The sequence below is a fragment of the Octopus bimaculoides genome, chromosome 21, assembly GCF_046866305.1.
Source record: "Octopus bimaculoides isolate indiv1 chromosome 21, ASM4686630v1, whole genome shotgun sequence".
Lineage (NCBI taxonomy): Eukaryota > Metazoa > Mollusca > Cephalopoda > Octopoda > Octopodidae > Octopus > Octopus bimaculoides.
The window spans coordinates 21,478,979-21,502,346 of NC_142948.1; the positions used below are offsets into that span (position 1 = coordinate 21,478,979).

The 23,368-nt window shown below is 36.6% G+C and overlaps 1 protein-coding gene across 4 annotated transcripts in view; it reads left to right on the forward strand.

The window, feature by feature from the left end:
* LOC106870296 (unconventional myosin-VI) overlaps positions 1–23,368 on the forward strand; it is a 180,409-nt gene that overhangs the window by 141,316 nt on the left and 15,725 nt on the right. For all 4 annotated transcript variants that reach the window (XM_089338913.1, XM_089338914.1, XM_089338915.1 and 1 more), the window contains exons 13-24: positions 2,753–2,844; positions 4,757–4,829; positions 7,864–7,991; positions 8,800–8,895; positions 11,986–12,180; positions 12,653–12,746; positions 13,100–13,230; positions 15,241–15,448; positions 16,556–16,646; positions 19,163–19,313; positions 20,655–20,795; positions 21,756–21,832. In XM_089338913.1, the coding sequence (XP_089195039.1) occupies positions 2,753–2,844; positions 4,757–4,829; positions 7,864–7,991; positions 8,800–8,895; positions 11,986–12,180; positions 12,653–12,746; positions 13,100–13,230; positions 15,241–15,448; positions 16,556–16,646; positions 19,163–19,313; positions 20,655–20,795; positions 21,756–21,832 (1,477 nt within the window). The remainder of the gene's footprint in view (positions 1–2,752; positions 2,845–4,756; positions 4,830–7,863; positions 7,992–8,799; positions 8,896–11,985; positions 12,181–12,652; positions 12,747–13,099; positions 13,231–15,240; positions 15,449–16,555; positions 16,647–19,162; positions 19,314–20,654; positions 20,796–21,755; positions 21,833–23,368) is intronic.

The window sequence follows — 23,368 nt, forward strand, 5'->3', positions numbered from 1 at the left end:
ATGCAGTTTTTTTATACTTCTTTTAGTTTTCAACATAAACATAAACAAAGTTCTTTTTTAATCTAAAATACACTCTTCTTCATTTTCTACAATGCTCTTCAATCTATTTGACAGACTTGCAAGGCCCCTCTTCCAAAATTCATTTGTCTGTGATGAAAAATACTTCTTCAGTACTGTTCTGACTTCATCTACAGAATTCATATTTTTTCCATCTAAATAATTTTGAAAACTGCAGAATAAATGATAATCAGATGGGGCAATGTCTGGCGAATATTTTGGGTAGGGTATTGTTTCTCATTCAAACTGCTCCAGTCTTTGGAATGTCATCCTCGCTGTATGTGGTTGAGCATTATCCTGATGGAAGACCACCTTTTGTCTTGAAACCGAAGATGGTCGTTTTCCTTTTATCACTGATTTAAGCCGCTCAAGCTCCTTGCAGAAGATCTCTTTTGTTATCGTTTGGTTTGGGTTTAAAAGTTCAAAGTGGGCTAAACCTTTTCCTTCAAACAGATAACAATACCTTACGTGAGTGAAGACCTTCTTTAGCCTAGGGTGCTGGTGTTTCTCCTTTCGCTACCCACTGTCATCAGTGCTTGACATTTTTATAGAGAACTCATTTCTCGTCATCAGTCACTATTCAGTCCAAAAAAGGCTCATTTGTGAGATGTGACAGCAAAGAACACATGCGATTAGCCTTGGAATGTTTGTGAGGAACCCATTGACCCAATTTGCTGACTGTTCTGATGGCACACAGGTGTTGATGAATGGTTGAATGACTAAATCCAAGTTTATCTGCTAGTTCCTCAACAGATTTTGTTCCGCCAGGGTTTGCATGACGTCCTTGTCGAGCTCTACAGATTTTCCAGGATGAGGCTCATTTTCTGGAACCACCATTGACACTTGGTTACGCTTATTGTCCAATCCCCATATACTGCATTAATACACCTCACACTTTCCGTTGTGTTGTTGCCTTTATTGAACTCATAAAGCAAAATATGCCAAATATGCTCCTTTGTCATTTCCATTGAAAAATTAAATGTTAAAATCAAACTGCACTCTTCAAAACTTGCACTAAGAATAAGGACAAGGTAAAACTACTGCCTGCTTTTATAGCAAGTTGATGCAGGTAGTTTATCCTGTTCCCCTCCGACTTTTAGTTCATTCAATTGAAAAACCACAGTATTTATGGGATGACCCAATATTTTGTGATCTTCATTCTACTTGAATTACACAGATGCTCCCTTGTCACTATTGGTCATTGTCAATTCACTGAACCAATGATTGACATGTTGGGAATCTATAATCAAAGATACTATTGATTACCTAATACAAGATATGAATAGTGACTTCCAACTTAAAAACAAGGCCAAAAATTTTGATGGGAGTTGGTTAGTCAATATAAATAATATAAATGCATAGAAAGAACTAGTGAGATTGGATCTCAGGTTGTTTGTCTTTATGGACAAAATAATGCATGACTGAGAGGAGGGTCGGTCTATGAGTGAGGCATTGTTTTACAGCTGGATACCTTTCCTGTTACTAGCCCTCAACTGTTTCCTTAGTTAAGGGATCTCTATTTCACACATTTTCAATGGTGTAACATGAACAGACAATTTGTTGAGGGGAAAATTGACAACATTGCTCATAGTTCATGACTTTCATAGAGTCGAATCTAAACACACACACACATTCACTTCATGGACTTCCTTCAGTTTCCATTTATCAAATCCACTCACAAGACTTTGGTTGGCCCAGTGCTGTAGCAAAAGCATCAAAGTGTTTTACAGTGAAACTGAACCTGAAACTACTTGGTTGGAAAGCAGACTTATCAACCTCACAGCCATACCTGTGCCAACAGAATGACAATGATTAAACACATTTGCCAATTGTAGTTTATTTTACACTTATAATTAATTAATATTTAGTGTATTTATAAGGCAGTAAGCAAGCAGAATTGTTAGCATGCCAGGCAAAATGCTTAGCACTTTGTCTGTCTTTACATTCCAAGTTCAAATCCTTGCTGAGGTCTTCTTTGCCTTTCATCCTTTCAGGGTCAGTAAAATAAATACTAGTTAAGCACTGGGGTCAATGTTATCGACTTAACCCCTCCCTTGAAATTGCTGGCATTGTGACAAAATTTGAAGCTCTTATTTAGTGTATGTATAAATTGATCAAATCTCACTGAATTTGCCTTTCATCCTTCTGGGTTTGAGAAAATAAATAAAGTACCAGCAGAGTACCAGCCAAGTCTGCCTGGAACCTTCTAACTCGTGAAACTAAAGTTTATCCAGATTCCCAAAGCTGTGTCTAGTGAAGCAATGTGAAGTGAAGCATCTTGTTCATAACCACCCCCTCCTTCTGAGAATTGACCTTGTGACCTAACACTCATCAGCTCAACATTACTAGGCCATGTGCTTTCACCCCACTAAAATACTGGAATCATTATAATCAACTGCATCCCTCTTGACCTACAATTCCTTATTTCTGGTGTCCTAATTTTCTTCATATAATTTATTGGGCCATTTCTTTAAATATATTCTTTGATTTTTTTAGAAATATTTTTTCTATTTTATTTCTATTTCATTCATGTTACAGAGTTATATCCCCCCCTCCACACACACACACACACCATACACACATCATTAAAATATTCAGTTTTAGTGAAGTGCAAACAATAATATTTCATATTTTGAAATCTGTTATTATTTTATATTATTTATTTAATTTATTTTTTCTTTCCAAACTTCCTCAGAATATTTCCAAGTGAACAGTTTTGAACAATTCTGTATCAATTACTGTAATGAGAAGCTCCAACAGTTCTTTAATGAACGCATCCTAAAGGAGGTAATGTTTCAAGTTTTATCATTTACTCTTGCCAATTCTTCAATAATTAAACAAATTTAAAATGATCAGAACAAAAAAACAAACAAAAATTATTGATTTCCTTCTCTTTAAAAGTTAGAAAAAAAAAAAAAATATTGATTAGAATTTATAATTTGATGGGAGCTGTGTTTGGGGGTAGAGTAACATCTTCTGAGCAGCAGTGGATGTCTGAAAACATTTTGTCTTAATAGACATAGCCATGTGGTCAAGCATGGATCTGAGTTCAAATTAGATTCATATAGCTAGCATCACATAAAATGCACCCAGTACACTCTGCAGAGTGGTTGACATTAGGAAGGGCATCCAGTCATAGGAACCATACCAAAACAGCTCCTGTCAAACCATCCAACCCATGCCTGCATGGAAAACGGGTGTTGTTGTTGTTGATGATGATGGTGATGGTGATGATGATAGCCTTGAGCAAGCCTTGCAACTGGATTTGGCCAATTAAAACTAAAAGAAGCTTGTATGTGTCTGTGTGTGTGTTTATCCTTTACTTGACATTGCATGATAGTCGCTGCCATACAAGCATGAAATAGTAGATATTAACATGATATCCCAAGCACATGGTTCTGGGTTCAATCCCACTGCTTGGCACCTGGGCAAATGCCTTCTACTACAGCCTCTGGCTGACCAAAGCCTTGTGAGTGGATTTGGTAAATGGAAACTGAAAGAAGCCCATGTGTATGTATATGCGTTTGTGTGTTTGTCTCTCACCTCTGCCTGACAATGGTGTTGGTTTTTTATGTCCCTGATTTGACAAAGCAGACTGAAAGAAGAAATACCAGGCTTAAAAGAAAAAAAAACAAGTACTGGGGTTGATTCATTTGGCTAAAAATATTCTCAAAAGCATTGCCCTAGCATGGCCACAGTCTAGTGACTGAAACAAGTAGGAGATAAGAGATAAATGTGTGTGTTAGTCTTTTGGAAAAGACAACGTATTTCGTGCTAGTTTTGTGATAAAAGCTCCCAGTACACTGTAAAGTTGTTGGTGACGGGAAGGGCATCCAGCCAAAGAAACCAAATCAAGAACAAAGCATAAGTGAGACCTGGTCCCCAGATGTATTCAGGATAGTCAGAGGGCCACCATCAAGCAGTAACTCCAAGTGAAAATTGGCTCAAACTATGATGGCCTATCCAGCTCATGCCAACATATGGAAAGTGTGTATGTGTGTGCACACATGCGCAATATACTAGATACAACAGCCTCAGACTGAGAGAACTTTAGAACTTTAAACAGTTGCAATGATTTTATTGTGGGTGTTGTAAAATTCAATACCTCACAGTGACTAGTGGTAGTTTCATCCCAGATGGGGATTTGTTGGGACATGGACACACAGACGTGTGAGTGTGGGCTATACCTTAAGTTTACCAGTGTAAAGTAGTGGATTGAGTTGTGTCCCTTTAGAGCAAAAATGCTAGCAAAGCCTTTTGATAAATAGAGATCAATAAAATAGATGATAGGTTGCAGTAGTGCACCATGGTTAAAAAAACCCTTTCAAGACTACCCCAGCATAGTCACCATAGTCCAATGAATGACTGAAATCAGGAAAATATTACAAATACCAATTTGAATCAAGAAAATCAAAATTGTTACAGACTTGCAGACAAGATAATGAAAATGTCCCATACTAACAGGGAATCTCTCTCTCTTTCTCTCTCTCTCTCTCTCTCTCTCTCTTTCTCTCTCTCTCTCTCTCTCTCTCTCATGCAATTGTAAGCAACTTAGAGATTATCCATAGAAATTTACACACACACACACATACATACAACATACACATGCACAAACATATGTGCATGTATGTTTTACATAGCCCCTATGAAATACTAATGTCTAATATCTATTTTGGTCTTTCAATTCCCCCCATTTTAGGAACAAGCCTTATATGAGAAGGAAGGTCTGAATGTCAAGAAGATTGATTACACAGACAACCAAGACTGTATTGGTAAGTTGTTTATTTTTATTTTTTTTCTCTTTTTGATCTCATTCTGATTGCCTGAGATAAATAGTAACAGAGTTACCTAACAAAGAGTGTTAATATGTTTTGAAGTTCATTAGTCAGTGGCCCTGTTCCTCTTTTCCATTCCACTTTAGTGTTTTTCATCTCTTACTCTTTAACATTCAGTTTACTCTGTAAAATGTAATGCTTCTTCATTCACACCTTTTATCTCATACCTTTGAGATTTTGATGTAATTGTTTATTTTTACAATGACATTGCTGGGCAGGTGTGAGAAGCCAGATCCAGCCAGTTTAAACATTAAACAGGAAGAGTATTTTGGCTGGATATGGCTGGTTTAAATGCTAAAGGGTTAATATTTTTCATCCAGCCATCTTCTCTGCTCACTATTCCTGGGACGTTTGTTGCAGTAGAGTTTTCAGACACCTTTTCCATAGGGTCCTGTCAGAAGCAATCTTCATTACACATTCTCCGATCACTAACAGTTCCCTTCTGGATCCACTTCAGGGTTCCAGAACGTGCATCATTTGTGCTCTCTCTCACCCCATACCTCCCAGAACATGTTTCAGATTTATTGCTGGTTGTACTGGGTGGAGACTGCAATATATTTTTCAAATGGGCTCCTCTACTGAATGCATCCTTTGTTAACCCTCACAACAGACGATGTGATATTATTTTTTTCCTAACCCCTTCTCATATTGCAGTTTTTGGTGGTCTTATATGCACCTGGCACCAAAGTGGTATTTGTACTGGAAATTAATTCCCAGTCCCCAATGTTGTCTTGGGTGATGCAAAAGTCACTTGCCATTTTAAAAGTTAAATAACTTTTCTTTATAAAAGGTTAAAGAAATTTCCCTTATTATATATTTATTTTGATCTTTGGAAATTACACAAACTAACTGTACAGGGAGCGGGTGCTGAAAAGTTCCTGGCTTTAAGGGTATTGTGGAAGGCCTGGTTGGAGGACCAACCTTCTGAGTTCTTTTACAGGGCTTAGAAAAACTGAAAGACTGCTGCAATAAGTGTGTGACTGTAAGAAGGGAACATGTTGAATAACACTGTAATTAACTGATCCTCTTGTATTTTCTTCTACCTGAAGCCAGGAACTTTTCAGCACCTCATCATACGATGTAAGGAAACTTTACAATTGTTAGTACTGTGATGAATTGCACCCAATGTGCTCTGTAAAGTGTGGGGTTGAGAGGACTCTCTGGTCCTGTCAAGGACATGACAACATCACTAGTGTTGGTGCTATGATAAAAGGCACCCAGTAAAGTGGTGCATTGTATCATGGTACATGGAAAATGGTTTGGTGTCAGGGAGAACATGCAGCAATAGAAACTATTCCAAAAATAAACTGTATGAGTGAGGTTTGGTCCTCAGACTCATCTAGATGGGCAGTAACTAGAATCCCCACCACACACACATACACTGACCATGATGATTCATCCAGCTTGGAATAGAGACATAAAATGATAAGGATGATGACGACAATTGGAGGGACAGATTAGAAACGTGATGATGGGGTTGTGTAGGGGTGTGTGTCCAGAGTTATCCTGAATTATAAGGGTAAATATGAGTGTGAATGGGAAGCAAACAAAAATTGGAGAAAATGATAGGGTTGGCTAGGGATTTGGAGAGAAGAGAGGTATGGAGTATTAAGCACAGACTAGAGGGAGAGAGATAAGACAGTATCGAGGGGGGGGGGTAAAGAAACTTTAGGGAGAGGGCAGGAGGTGAGTGCAGTGAGAGCAATGAGGGAGAAAAAATTTGAAGACTATAGAGGTAGGGGGAAGAGCATGTGTGTATATATTAGTATATTCTTTGATTCTAGACCTTGCTTCCACACCTGAAATTTCTTCTCTAGTTCTGGAAGCAATTCAGCTGAGAATAAGGTCATCAGCATAGAGGAGCTCCCAGGGGCAGCCCATCTTAAATTCCTCTGTTATTGCCAGAAGGACGATGATGAATAGGGGGTGGATGAGAACTAACCCTTGGTGAACCCCTACTTATACCCTGAATTCATCGTTATACTCATTTCCAATCCTCACCTTACTGACAGCATCCCTGTACATGGCTTGTACGGCTCTCACCAACCACTCATCTATCCCTAGTTTCCATGTTGACCACCAGACAAGGGATCAGGGAACCCTGTCAGAGGCTTTCTCCATGTCAACAAAAGCCAAGTACAAAGGTATATCTTTGGCTAGGTACTTCTCCTGTAGCTGCCTTACCGGAAATATAACATCAGCCGTGCTTTTCCTTGGCACAAGACCAAACTGCATCTCATCTAGACTTACTGTCTTCCTAATTAGTTGGGTTATGACCCTCTCCATAACTTCTATCGTCTGATTCAACAATTTGATACCTCTATAATTATTTCTGTCTAAGGCATCACCTTTACCTCTGTAGCAGTTGACTATGATGCTGTTGCACCAGTCATTGGGTATGACTCCCTTGTGTACAACCTGATTTACTATACAAGTAACTAAACCATACCCAACAGCACCAGATTTTTTTAAGCATCTCAGCAGTGATTCCTGATGGGCTGGGGGCTTTCCTGGTCTTCATACCCTTCATGGCTTTATGTACCATGCTACTGTCTATTCAAATTGTTGGTCTCTCTGTCGGATCCATATTAGGCAGACTCTCCTTTTCCCATCATTTCTCTACATTTAGTAGCCTTTCATAGTGGCACTTCCAAGCCTCTTTCTTTGCAGAATCACTAACTGTAAGTGAACCATCATCTATGTGAACACACTTCTCTCTCACATCACAATTTTTCATGGCACATTATCTTGCAAGCCAAAGCACTTCAAGCCTCTAGTCCTCATACTGTAAGACATTGGTGAACTTCTTCCCTTCTGCTTCACTCCTGGCTAATATAATTCCTAGCCTGATATAATTCCTTACTACCACCACCCCTCCAGTCCTTCCAAGCTTGTTTTTTTGCTCTAATAGCCCTTCATTTGTATGTATAGCTAATAAAATGTTCTAATTTTTAATATAATTCTTTTTCAGAATTAATTGAAGGTAAAAGCCATGGTATATTTGACTTACTTGATGAAGAAAGTAAACTGCCAATCCCTAAATACACTCATTTCACAACTGAAGTCCACTCTCGTAACAAAACCCATTTCAGACTCAGTGTAAGTTTGGTTTCTATTGTTGTCTCTATTTCTTTTTTATAACACATTTATATGCTTGATCTGGGATTAGTTTTGAAAATCCAAGTCCTAATTAAATTCAGTTAACAGAACTGTATTTTAATTCAGTTATTGGAGTAAATGGTTGAATATTCCATAGACATTTGTACACTTAAATACAATTCTCAGGTCATCTCAGTGAGACATAGTGACCTGTATTGTCTATTTCTTTTATTTAGTTTTCATTAAACTGATATTTATATGTCTTCAATGCAAACACAATTACTATGACTTACATATTCCTTCTTAATATGTTCCAGCAGATTCTAACATGAGTATGATAAATACTGTTAGATCTCATCACTGGAGAACAATTTTTCTTTCATATGAACGTATGTTCAGAACACACTCTATTCATTAGCGTAATAGGATTTAGGGACACCCAGTGTTTTGATATTGTTGTGTCTCCTCAGTTAAAGCTACTGTTGACCACTAAATCTAACAAGTTTTCAGCTTTTGTGTATGAATTCAGCCTACAAATATTTTGCTGATGTCTGCTTACTGATAATAAATTGTCATGTGCATGGTGAACTTAGTCATTCATATCTGTTCATTCTTAATACATTCTAGGAGTTTCAAACATGAATATACTAAGCACTGTTATATTCCATCATTGGAGAACAACTCCTTTCAGATGAATATCTGTTCGTAAACTAAATGTAGGAATCAATATTAAAGATTTCATCCTTCTCTCAACAAAAATTGTATCAGTGATATGAATTAATATGTTCTCTTGTTTCTAACCATTTAGATACCTCGTAAATCCAAACTGAAAATTCACCGAGATGTCAGAGATGATGAAGGTTTCTTGATCAGACATTTTGCTGGTGCTGTCTGTTATAACACTGTATGTATTAACAATGCAGCTTTTGTCTTATTTTTCTCTTATATTTCATGTAATAATATTGTTAAATATATCACAGTATAGGTATATTAGTACTATGTATTACATATCACTAACTGTTAAATACATCATATTATAGATATTTTGTCACTAGCTGTTACATATGGCTAACTTTGAAATGCATATTGATAAATATATCATAGAATTGTCTGACAGGCCCTTGTGCTGGTAGCACATGAAAAGCACCCACTACGCTCTCAAAGTGGTTGGCATTAGGAAGGGCATCCAGCATGGAAAGCAGACATTAGACGATGACGATGACATGGTTTCTATAGCTGGATATGCCTTTCCTAACATCCACCACTTTACAGATTGTAGTAGGTGCTTTTTACATGGTACCAGCACAAGTGAGGTTGCCATGTAACTCACAAGACAAATAAAAAGCTCCCATGACTGGGTTGTGATGCAGTAAAGAGGGGGGAGGCTTTATGCCAGGTACTAAGAGGCAAAAGTATGGATAGAGGGACAGGTACAGGTGTTTTGCTATCAGAGGAGATACATGGCTACCCTACATTATATTAGAGTAGGTGGCAGTAGGGGGAAAGAAAATATAAAGTTGATGGTGATGTAGTGTCATAAAATACTCTTGAGATATGGGAAGATGAATATAAGAAGTAATATGGACAGAAGATGGGGAAGGGTCAGTTATGAGGCTTTCAAAAACAAGCTTCAATTAGTTTATGTGTGGAGGGTGCTTGATTGGTTGAACTGTTTGAACATTAAGTAAAATACCTTGTGGTATTTTGTACTTCTTTTGTGTTCTGATCTTGAATCCTGACAAGATCAACTTTATCTTTCATCATTCTAGGATATATAATTATCAGTCAAGTACTAGAGTTGATATATTCAACAATACTTGTAGGCACAGATGTGGCTGTGTGGTAAGAGATTTGTTTCCCAACCACATGGTTCCAGGTTTAGTCCCACTGTGTAACACCTTGGGCAAGTGTCTTCTATTGTGGACTCGGGCTGCAAAGCCTTGTGAGTGGATTTGATAGATGGAAACTGGAAGCCTGTCATTTATGTGTATGTATGTCTTTGTCCCCCACCACTGTACTTGACAACCAATGTTGGTGTGTTTGTGTCCCCATAATGTGGCAGTTTGGCAAAAGAGACCAATAGAATAAGTACCAGGCTTCAAAAAATATTAGGGTCAATTCCTTTGACTAAAAATTCTTCACGGTGGTGCCCCAGCATGACCACAGTTTAATGACTGAGACAAGTAAAAGATAGAAGAGATAATTCTGTTTGATGACAGAAGAGTTAAGGTTGGAGAGAATGCCACATAGTACTGGCTCTGATTCTCTAGATTCTAAGTTCAAATCTCATGTAGATCAACTGTACTATGAGGTAGTATCAAAAAGTTCCTGAACTAGTTCTATAATGTGCCAACAGATGGCAGCACACAGTTGCATGCACAGGGAGAGCTTGAAGTGACCTTCTTGAGGCAGTGTGTTGAGTGACATTGCTGTGTTTACTTTGCAAGTTGTGAAATTTGTGTTTTTGTGACTACGAGTATGCTGTAGTGTGCAATTTTGTCATGGACACGAACAAAGAGCCAACATGAAATTTTGCATTAAACTTGGAAGTCTGCTACAGAGACATTGAGCATGCTTTGGCAAGCTTACAGGGGCAAGGCAATGGGTCGTACTCAATATTTCAAGTGATGTGGGCACTTCAAAAGCAGAAGAATATCTCTGGAAGACCTGCCACAAGTGTCATCCCTGGAAATGTGGTATTGTGCATCAAGAATTCCTCCTCCAGGGCCAGACCATCGATTGAGAGTTCTACTGTGATGTTTTAAAGTGTTCGAGGGAGGACATTCAGCGAAAGTGATTGGGGTCTTTGGGGCACAAAGAATTAGATTCTTTATCGAGCTCTCCTCACTTGTGATTTTTTTCACTGAAAACAACATGGTATCACTTCCACACCTGCCCGATTCGCCAGATTTAGCACCTGCAAACCTCCATCTCTTCCCCAAGATGAAAATGCAGCTCAAAGGTTGCTGTTTTAACATTGTTGTTGAGATCCAGAGCAAATCAGACGGTCCTTGACTCGTTTATGGAAAATGACTTCCAGGCTGGATTCCAAAAGTGGCAGGAACACTGGGACCAGTTTATTGCTCTGCAAGGCAATTATTTTGAAGAAGATGATGTTAAAACTTGGGTAAATAAGTTATTTTTTATAAAACATAACAAGTCTGGGAACCTTTTGATACCACCTCGTATTCATCCTTTCAGGGTTAATAAAAGTACCAGTTCTGGGTGATGAATTTGTAGAACAGTTAGAGAGTTGGTTGGGATGTTTTGTGGTATCCAATCTGGTTCTTTGCGTTCTGTCAGTAACATCAGTGGGGAAACTGGTACAACATTGTATGAGCCCGAGTCAGCATCCTTACCCTTGGATAAATATCTATGGTATGGAGAGGAGGAGACTTTCATGAATAGTCAACTGTTAGTCTTACATACATCATTGGATGCCTGGTCCACATCATCCAACAGAGGCTGTACAAACACTATCCTGTCCTTAAATGTGAGATCCAATTGTGCCTATATTAGAAATCAATATTTCAAGTAGGAATTTTCATTGGATAGTTCCATAATTTGAAAATGCTTCATCGTCATATTTTTGTGTCTGTCTTCTATACTGGCATGGGTTGAATGCCAGTATAGAAGAACTGCCTTCAGCTCCAGTTTCTGCTTTGGCATGGGTTCTATAGCTGGATGTTCTTTCTAATGCTAATGGATGCCCTTGCTTTATAGAATTTTAATTTTTCCTCTTTTGCAATCCAATTTTCTTAATCTCCATTTAAGATCTCCAGCACATTATTTAAATTTTTAGTGATTGATTTTTGGAATATTTATTCATTTAGTTTTTTTTTAATATTTTAATTTTAACTCTTCACTCAATTTTGACTTCTTTTTTTAATTTTTTGTTTACCTTGTCTTGGATATGTTCAAGGAACTGCTCTGAAGTTTCTGAAATATCATACATTCCCTGATATCTTGAAATATATTGTCAATCTCTTTGCAGAACCTGTTCATTGCCAAAAATAATGATGCCTTACACACATCCCTTGCTTTCCTTATTCAAGAAAGTACGGATCCATTGTTGAAATCTATTTTTGCTGAAAGTACCCCAGTCTCTGGTGGAAAACTAAACTTCATCAGCATTGGCAGCAAATTTCGGTCTCAACTACAGGTCCTTATGGACAAATTAAGGAGCACAGTTAGTATTTTACTATTTCTTATTTATGAAAGTATGAAACTATGACAATATTTCTATTGTTTGTGATTATCAATAAACACTTAGTTTTGTTGTTGTTGTCCTTGTTAAAGGTGATTATTGCTGGTCACATGTTATGGAAGAGGTTTAAAGCATAGAGAATTGTGGACCAAATGCTTGAAACTGATTAGGCATCAGAGGATACAGTCTGTTGTAAAACATTTGGTGTGTGCTCTGTAGAGATTTCATGAGTGTGATGTGTGGTATTTAGGTGTATGTGTGATGTACAGTGTTCAAATGTTTGTATGTGTGCTTTACAGTGTTCAGAGGTGTGTATGTGTGTGTGTAATATACAATCTCCAACTGTTCTGGTATTTTATTCCTCTCTACACACAGCACTTAAATGATATTAAACTCAATTTCTTAACACCCACTCCTGCACTCTGCTTATAATCTTGCCATTCTTTATTATTAGGGGACCAACTTTATCCGGTGCATCAAACCTAATCTGAAAATGGTTGATCATCTCTTTGAAGGTGCCCAAATTCTTAGCCAATTGCAATGTTCAGGTAAGATTTTAAATAAAAATATATTTCAGTTTGTTTTTGCTTTATATCAGAATTGTTGGACAATAGTACAATTGGTCACAAGTTTGGTCACAGTGGGCCAACCACTGACTGATTCACTGCATTTCTCCTAGTAAAGGTGACAAGGGGGTGTCTGTAACTCATTGCAGAACAAATATCACAAAGGATGTATGAATTATGTTTTCCCAATTTACTTGTAGATTCTCCTAACTTCCCACAGATGCCAGTATTTTTGAAAATGATGTGTAGGGTAGAGCATCTCTGATGTTTATTTCATTACACCTGTCTCATTTTGATTTTATATATTGTGTTTTGTTTTATTGTTTTTCTTTCAGGGATGACTTCAGTTCTAGAACTCATGCAACAAGGTTATCCTTCCAGAACCCCGTTTTCTGAACTTTATACTATGTACAAGAATTACTTACCACCAGAACTCTCACAACTTGATCCTCGACTCTTCTGCAAGGTACACTAATTTCAGCAATATTGCTTTTGAATCTAACAAAGGAGGGCGATTCCATAGACTTTTGCTTTTATGAGGGGACCAGACTTGAGAATATGTAGGGTGAACATGATTCATTTAAAGCAGTGGTTCTCAACTAGGGTCCATATGGCCCCTCAGGGTTCATATAAGATTGGGTGGGGGAGGATCCATGCAACAAGATAGTACATTGGTGATCCACAATTGTATCTTAATGACCTCTAAAAATATTTTGCTTTAGATGTATGTATTTGTATGTATTGCAAGAAACAGCTAAGTTTCTTTCTCTAATTTTACATAGCTCAACCTACGCAAGTTATTGTGTGAAAAACAAAATAGTAATTTTAAAAGAAGTTTCTATAAAACTAGTTTTTAAACACTGAATGGCTATGGGGGTCCACCAGAATAAAATGGTAATCAAAAGAGTTCATACATAAAAAATGGTTGAGAAATCCTGGTTTAAAATATAATTTAAACATTTTTTTTAATCACTTAATATGATTTCTTTATTTCTTAAGATGAAAGAGAGCCTGTAACTTTAATTTTGTTAAATTGGTAAACAGAAATAGGAGACTTGTGAGTTTGGTTGGTCAGCCTGCTAGTAACAACAGCCAAATCTTCCTTGAATACATCTTTACTCAAATGCCTATTTGGTCAGCTAGTTCAATAAAAATAGTAGCCAAACCCCACTAAAATCATACCTTTTCATCTACTGTCTATTTAGTTGGTCTATTTAGTTAGAAATCTCCCTCAAATGTATAGATACTGGTTTAAATATCTATAGATTTTCTCTACAGATTAAATAAGTTGATATTGCTGATTACAGAGTTCCTGTGAAGGTTAAGGGCATGATTCCATATGCCAGACTACACCATTACTAAAAAGAGGGATTGAGGGTGGCAGTCTCAGGAGAGAGATGTCAGCAAGGGCTATTGTTGAGCAGGGATCTGACAAGAAGTTTCTGCTTAAGGTTGTTTGTTGTGGTTGTTTATAGTCCATCATTAGGGTTAACTTGGAGCTAAACTTATCAATAATCAAAGGCATTCCAGCCATGACCATTCCAATTTATTCCCTGCATAGTGTAACTTGCATATCCTAGCTATCCAATAGGTTCTTTAGTAAAACAGGAAGTTCACGGTGTAATTTGAGGGATATTTAGCTGCTGTTTCTAGCTCATTGAGTTATCATGTACAAGTTCCCTGATTAGGTCCAATTATTGATTATAATTGATTATAAAATTTATTTCTTATATAGACCATGTGAAGGTGCGTGGCCTGGTAGTTAAGGTGTTGCACTTAGAGTTGTATGATTCTGGTTTCAATTCCAAGACTGGTGGTGCATTGTGTTCTTGAGCAAAACACTTCATTTCACATTGCTCCAGTCCACTCAGCTGTAAATGGGTAACCCTGTGATGGACTTGCCTTCTGATCAGGGGGAATGTTGGCCTGCCTGTCTACACCTAGCCAGCAGGATGGCATTGATCGAAAAATACAACAGCACAAGGAAGGACATTGTGATCAACAATGTGCAACAACATCTGATAGTCTGGTCAATATAGTGATACATAGGGTATAAAACTACATTTGCTGGATTAAATTTATTCCAGTACTTTCCTGGTCACCTCCTTCCTGGGGTCCTCAACTCCTGATGGAGTTATAGGGTCACCTTTGTGACAGAGTGTACTTTGAGCAGTTTCAACTAGGCAAAGGCAGCCTTGCTCCAGCTCTGAACACAACCAAATTCTTCCAGAGAGAAAATGAGAACAAAAGAGAAGAGGGGAAAAAATCAACCTCAATACTGAACAAGTGCTTTAATTATTGATCACAGAAGGATGAAAAGCAAAGTTGACTGTAGTCAGATCTGAACATGGAGCTTTAACTAATTACTACAAAATGCCATTTTGTCTGTTTCATCAATTCTACCAATTAAATGCCTAATATATCATCATGTCTGATATTAATTATGTAACATTTCTAACTCATTTTATTTTTCCAGTCACTCTTTAAAGCTCTTGGACTTAATGATAAAGACTTCAAGTTTGGCATGACAAAAGTATTCTTCCGGCCAGGAAAATTTGCTGAGTTTGATGAAATTCTTAAAAGTGATCCTGAAAACTTGGCCATGTTGGTGAAGAAGGTCATGAAATGGCTCATTACATCACGCTGGAAGAAGGTGCAATGGTGTGCACTCTCTGTTATTAAATGTGTGTATTAAAGATTTTGTAATAATTTCCATTCAGTTTCAATAAAACAAAAAACTAATATATACACACACACATATACATACATGCACACACACACACACACATTACATCAGTCACAGTATATATAGATATATGAGGTTAACGGCCTCATCGATGTCCACTCTGAAATTGACATTTGATGCATGAGGGAGTTTAATGCCGCTGCCCTCATCTGCACTTTCTGCTGTGAAGTTAATTCATCTGGGATACACGAAGAGATCAAGTTTCGTTTTGAAGACGCTTACATTTACCTTATGCAGGTCTCCTCAGGGTATTTGGTATAATATTGAAGAGCTGTGACCCTTTAAAGCTCAGTCTGTTGCAATATCTTTTCCTATATCTTGATGGCAAAGTTGGAGTCTTTGCACTATGCAGTGGTGCCCTGTTCTAGCATTAGTGTAACTCTCGATGCCAAAGTTTGGGACAAGTCCCTCTAGGATCTTCCAGATGTGGATTATGGCATATCTTTCCTCTCTACACTCTAGGGAATAGAGTCTCAGTCTCTTGAGTCTTTCCCAGTAGCTTATATGCTGCATAGAGGCTATCTTCTTCGTGTAGCTTCGTTGGATTGCCTCAAGTTCTGCAATTAATATATATATATATATATATATATATATATACATGTTATATAATAATACGCAGTGTTAATGAGTGTGCAACACAGCATTTTGCTAATAAATATATAACTAAAAGGAATACTTATATATACTTACATATACATGTATACTTATAAGTATATATATATATATATTATAAATATACATGTATATATGTAATTATATATAAGTATCCTTTTGGATATATATTTATTCACAAAATTCTGTGTTGCACACTTGTTGTCACTGTCTATTATTATCATGTAATGTTGGATAGATATGATTGTCACTTTAACCATTAGCTGTTATACATTTCTATACAAATATAATAGATAGGCACATGAAATCCTAGGAACATAACTTGGATCATTCTAATTAAAACTATTTACTAAACTCCAGCCATTTATTACAACCTTTTCAGATATGTAATATATCAAGTACACATTTTGTAAAAAGTGTTTTTATTTTTCAGTAAAATATAAAATACTGTATCGCCAAGGTAATCTGATTACAATTCAAAAGAATGTACGTATGTACTTGTCCAAGAAGAAATACAGGCCCAGGTATGTGTGGTGAACCTTTGGACATTAAAATACACTTTATCATATTTCTGTACAATCATAAATTAGATGAAAGTTCACTTAAGAAAAATTGCTTCCTCCAACATTTTGGTTTATTTTTTCTAATTCTCTCTCTCTCTCTCTCTCTCTTTTTCTTTCTCTCTCTCTCCCATTCATTGAACCGTCTGTCCATCCATAAAACCTATCTACCATGTTTTGCTTCCTTCCAAGAGGAAAGGTTGAATAATTTCAGTTTTGCCACTTATTGGTTTCAACAGACAGCATGATGACATCAACAAGTAGTCATACTTTGAAGTTACTGTCAATCTTTACCTCATAAAAGTGTATTTGTTATTTATCAAATATAAGGAATGATCCTTCAATGAACTGTTTTTATGTATAATATGCAAAAAAAATCACACACGTGTTTGTGTCTATGCGTGGTATGATTTTCAAGAAGTTAAGAAAGTAAAGATATTATTATAATAAAAACCATGAAAAGCTTTGTGAAATATAGCTACCCAGGGTTTCATAGCCAAAATATCAATTTATTTCACCATTTATCAAGCTGGTAAAAGCAAGACAGTTTAATAACTTAAGAACCTACAGTGACTGTATGAATACAAGCAGTGAAAGAGCATTTTATTAAATAGGTCTCTTAGCAAGAATTAAGGATAAATCACCAGACACATCATAATTTGTTCCACTGTTGGTTTATGTAAGTTTTGATGTTCATAAAGTATTAGTTATATTTGCTGTGCTGTTAATTATCTCCCCTTGATTTCTCTCTGTCTTTCTTCTATGCATGCGTGTACTCAATTAAATGTTGATTGCATTGAATGCAGTTACTAAACCATTTTGCTGTTTTTACCAGCTTGATAAAAAGGTGAACTAAATTAATATTTTGGCCAGGAAACCCTGGGTAGCCTTATTTCATAAGGCTTTTTTATGGTTTTTATAATAATATACATATATAAATTTGTGTGTATGTGTATATATACATGTTGACATGCTTCCATGCAGTTTTCATCTCCCACTTTTACTAACAAGGCATTAGTTAGTCCCAAACCCAGTCCTTTACTGATACAATGTAAAACAGATCTCAGTACTTGACTGGTTCTATATACAGAGTGCAATGGGTAAATTGTTGCCATTTTATATTTTTGATTTTGTACATTGTTTGTTTTTGATTTTGTTGACCACACAGTATAGTAGGGTGAGTTGGGCACCATCTGTGAGAAAAACAGCACCATGACACGATTCACTCTGCCAGAAATTTGGAAACGACATGCTGTACTGCTTGGCATTCATGTTGGAATCTCCAATATGAACATTTCAGAGTGTTTGGGTGTCAATCTGAGGACATGTACCAAGAGTAATAAAAATCAAATATCATAGTGTTTAGAGTGATCACTAGTAATGGTGATGTTATACTTCCATTCATCTTCCCACACAGCCTCAGACTCAACACAGAGCCCTACATCAAGTGTCTGGAGAAGGTAGTGCTGCCTTGGGTCAACAGGATGGCTGCTAGAAGACCCCATTCCTGGCAACAGGACTGCCACACAAGCAGGAGAACCCAGTCATGTCCATCTGACAATTTCTGCAAACACATCACCCCTAACATTTGGCCACCTAACTCCCCAAACTGCAACCCTCTTTATTATATGTGGAGCACAGTTGAGCAAGAGACCAACAAAACTCCTTGTAACACCAAAGATGAACTGAAGGCAAGGATTATTGGCAGCATTTACCAACTTAAACAAGGAGTCCATCCAGAAGAGCTGCAGGAGATTCCGAAGTCGTCTGGAAGCTGTGGTTGAAGCCAATGGCAATTTTATTGAATCAATTTACTCTTTAGTATTTCAAGATATTTTAATGTAATTTTGGTAAATATAACTGTTAAAATGAGATGTCAGTGTTATTTTCATTTTTGCGTAATTTAGACAATATATTCACCGCACCCTGTATATTAGTGACAGAGGCAATATTAATACTGAGCGGTAATATCTTTCCCCATTTAAACGTCGGTGTTCTGTAAGAACAAACTATATTGCAGTAGATACCACGAGAGAAATTCTCATACAGGCTTTTGGTGCAGAATACCCACTTGTTTATATCACTTGTGGTGGTCTTGCTACAGGTGCTGATGGGAATTTGTCTCCCCACTCCCAATATAAACAGTTGTGCACTTTACACCAAAAGCCTATATGACAGGTTCTTTAATGGTAGGTACTGCAGTAAAGTTTGTTCTAACAGTTGGGATAAATATTACCTCTTGACTTGTACTGTATTTCATCATCCCTAGTATTTAGCAGCTTCTTAAATTCATCACACCCCCTCCCCAAACTTGACTGTTTTCTATTGAATTAACTACAGTATTGGATTGTTACTTTATTAACCACTGAAAAATAAATGGTTAAGGTGACCTTGGTGGTCATCTGGTTATTGCCTTTAATATGAAATTAACTTTTATGTATATATGTGTGTATATATGTATAATGTTGTTTAATCTGCAGGTATTTGACAATTACAAAGATCAAATCGTTACAAGGTCAAATAACAAGTATGCGCAAATCTATCTCCCAGCTGAAATGCAACAAAGACACTGAAATAAAACAAATTGAACAACTTGAGACCAGCATGAAACAGGCCATTCATAAAATCAAGGTAACAACATCTCTCTCTCTACACACACACAAATAACCACATAAATGCAAAACAAAGTGGAAAAAAATAGTATTTGAATACCAAAAGTAGAGTAATATGCTTTTATTAGAGCAAAAAAAATCTTCACAAACTGTTACTCAGAGTTTCATATTCTTGTTTGTTGGGAATACTCTCACATACACACATGCACACACATTTCAAAAGACACCATCAGTTTTTGAAAGATTTATTTCTAGAAACAAAATGTCATTTTATGCGTTTAAATACTTAATCTAGTATTTAGTAGATATGTTGTGTAGTTTTCCATGATTTAATCCCTATGAGCATCATACTAATGATGGGTGTCAATTTACTTTTGGGATATTAGTGTGTGTGTGTGTGTGTATTAACAATGTGAAGCAGTAGGTTTACATTATTAAAAGTCAAACTGATAATACAAATATTTTTACCTTCCATCACATGTTGAATGTTCTTTTCTTTGGTCTGCACACATTTGTGTGTATATGTATGTGCATGTATATCTGTCCTACATGTATGTTTTGTAGCATTTAATGCATTTTTCATTTATGGAATAACTGAACACCATGCATTCTGGCTTTTGTTAACAGTAAGTGTGTGTGTGTGTGTGTGTGTGTGTTTATTCACTTCCATGCTTATCTTCGAGTTCTTTATTCTAAAAGGCTGGATATAACTTCTTTGAGCTTGTCACCTCCTGAAATATAAATGTGTGTGTGTGTACATATCAGTTCCTACCTGAAGATTGTAATGACATGAAAATCAAATCATGAGACAGACATTCAGTGCTGTTTGGTTTTCATATTGACATGGAATAGATGGTTGGAGGAACACATAAAAGACAGTTAACTTCAGTGTATTTGAACTCAGGAAATAAAGCTGGAAGAAATGCCTCTGAGCATTTAGTCCGACGTACTAATCAATTGTACTGAGAGCTTTTTTTTCTCATGGCACCAGCACTAGTGAGGTTGCCATGTCACTTGCAAGACTAAAGAACCCTCTCAACTGAGTGAGAATATTGTAAAGAGGGTGGTGGCTTTATGAGGGGTGTTGAGGGTTGAAATTATGATAGAACAGGTATGATAGACAGGAACAGGTTTATTGTTGTAGAGGAGTTATATGACTACTCTACTTTATATGATGATGGGTGGGAATAAATGGGATGAAGCTGGAAATTAAGATAAATATAGTGGGGACCTTTTTTTTTGTGACTTTTTAACATTATGCCCAGAATGCCCCCAAAATATTTTGCTCTAAAGTGCACCATGAGTTTAAAGAATAATTACCAACCACTGTTTTAACCATTGACTGTTCTCTCTTTTCTAGACAACTGACGTCACTAAAGAGCAGTGTAAACAAATTTATGAACAATTCATGTCCAGCATGGACAAACAGATGAAGGTACTTCAGAAAAAGATGGAAGAACAGAAGATCAAGGAAGAACAAGAGAGACTTCGGAAAATGCAGGTCAGTGTTGTGTTGTATTGATGTAGAGATTACTTTGTTGATGTGAAGGTAATAAAATGAGCATTAACACAATTAATAGAATAAAGTGAGCCATAAACATAATTAATGTAGTGAAGGGAACATTAACATAATTTATATAGTAAAGTGAGCATTAACATCATCACTATAGTAAACCAATAAGATTTCACACTTCATGATAGAGCAAATAATAAGCTTTATGATTAGTTCTGGTAAAAGAAGGCAAGAGAGATAACCTTGGAATTTAATTTAAAATTAACTAATAAACTTCAGTGATGAATTAGTGACATCGGTTTTTGGCAGTGTAGTGACAACTCTGAATATGTTTCGCTCTTATTAAACTTCATCAGCCAAGGCATAAACTGTTACTTCCAGGTCTTAGAATTATACAAGCAAAGGCATAACTGCAGTTTGCTTCATAAAAATGCAGTTTTTGGTTCAATCCCACGAGTGTGGCACCTTGGGTAATTTTTTTTCTTTTATAGCCCAGGGCCACTTTGGGTAATGCAATTTTCAGAAACATTATCAGTGAAAAAAAATCAACATGACGGGTTTCTTTCAGTTTCTGTCTACCAACTCACAAGGCTTTGGTCGGCTCAAGGCTATAGAAGACACTTGCACAAGGTGCCATGTGGTGGGACTGAACTTAGAACCATGTGGTTAGGAAACAAGCTTTGTAGAAGTATGACTGATTTATTGCACATAAATTTTAACAACAAAATCTTATATATACTCTCAAGGGTCATATGGGCCCCAGTTGAGAACCACTGATATAAATTGAAATTTATGTGTGTGGACATCTAAGAAGCTGATTAATCTCAAGAGGTAGGGAATATATCGTTACTCCTAAAAGGCTTGGAGTTATTAAAAGACTACATATGGTAATTCACCCTTTATCATCATCATCTTCATTCTTGTCATTTCTCAACATCTGTTTTATAGGAAGAATTGGAACGGGAGAAGAAGAGAAGGATGGAAGAGGAAAGAAAACGAAAAGAAGAAGAGGAACAAAAACGCCTGTAAGTATATATATAAATATAGGACAGGGTGTCAAAACTGTTAGGGATATATATATCCCATAAATAATGAAGTTTTTTTATACTTCTTTTTTTTTCAAAATTAACATAAACAAAGTACTTTTTTAAGGTAAAATATATTCTCCCTCATTTTCTACAATACTCTTCCAACTATATGGCAGACTTGCAAGGCCCCTCTTCCAAAATTCACTTGTCTGTGATGAAAAATACTCTTCCAGTACTGTTCTGACCTTGTCTACAGAATTCATATTTTTTCCATCCAATTGATTTTGAAGACTGCAGAATAAATGATAATCAGATGGGGCAATGTCCAACGAATATGATGGGTGGGTCATCGTTTCCCATTGGAACTGCCCCAGTCTTTGGAATGTCATCCTTGCTATATGTGGCCGAGCATTATCCTGATGGAAGAACACCTTTCGTCTTGAAACCAAAAATGGTCGTTTTTCTTCTAGCGTTAACTTTAGCCACTTAAGCTGCTCGCAGTAGATCTCCTTTGTTATTGTTTTGGGTTTAAAAGTTCAAAGTGGACTAAACCTTTCATATCCCACCAAACAGATAACAACACCTAATGTGGGTGAAAACCATTTTTTTAGCCTGAGGTGAAAACCTTTTTTTAGCCTGGGGTGCCAATGTTTCTCCTTTCCCTACCTACTGTTTTCACTTGACATTTTTATAGAGCACTTGACATTTTGATAGAGAACCTATTTCTTGTCACCAGTCACTCTCCAGTTCAAAAAAGGTTCATTTGTGAGACATGATGGCAAAGAGCACACATTCACTCTCTGTGCATGATTAGACTCAGAAAGTTTGTGAGGACCCATTGACCCAATTTGCTGACTTTTCCGATGGCACACAGGTGTCGATTAATGGTTCAATGACCAAATCCAAGCTTCTCTGCTAGTTCTTCAACAGTTATGAGATTTTGTTCCACCATAATTTGAAGGACATCCTCGTTGAGCTCTACAGATCTTCCAAGATGAGAATTGACTTCTAGGCTGTAGATTCTAGCTCAGAATTTCTGGAACCACTGTTGACACTGGCTTATGCTTATTGTCTGATCCTCATATACTGCATTAATATTCCTCGCACTTTCCATTGCATTGTTGATTTTATTGGACTCATAAAGCAAAATATGCCGAATATGCTCCTTTGTCACTTCCATTATAGCTTTAAAAAGTAACTGTTAAAATTGAACTGCACTCTTCAAAGCTTGCTCTAAAGACAAGGTAAAATTACTGCCTGCTTTTATAGCAAGTTGATGCAGGTAGTTTATCCCATCCCCCTCTGACTTTTAGTTCATTCAAGTGAAAACAACCACATTACTTATGGGATGACCAAATATATATATACACATACATACATACATTATATATATATATATATATATATATATATATATATATACACACATACATTATATATATACATACATACATTATATATATATTACAGCAGTATCAGCGCCAAGCAGTGTTTAGGCCTAAGCAAACTTTAGGTTACTTAAAATATGTTTGT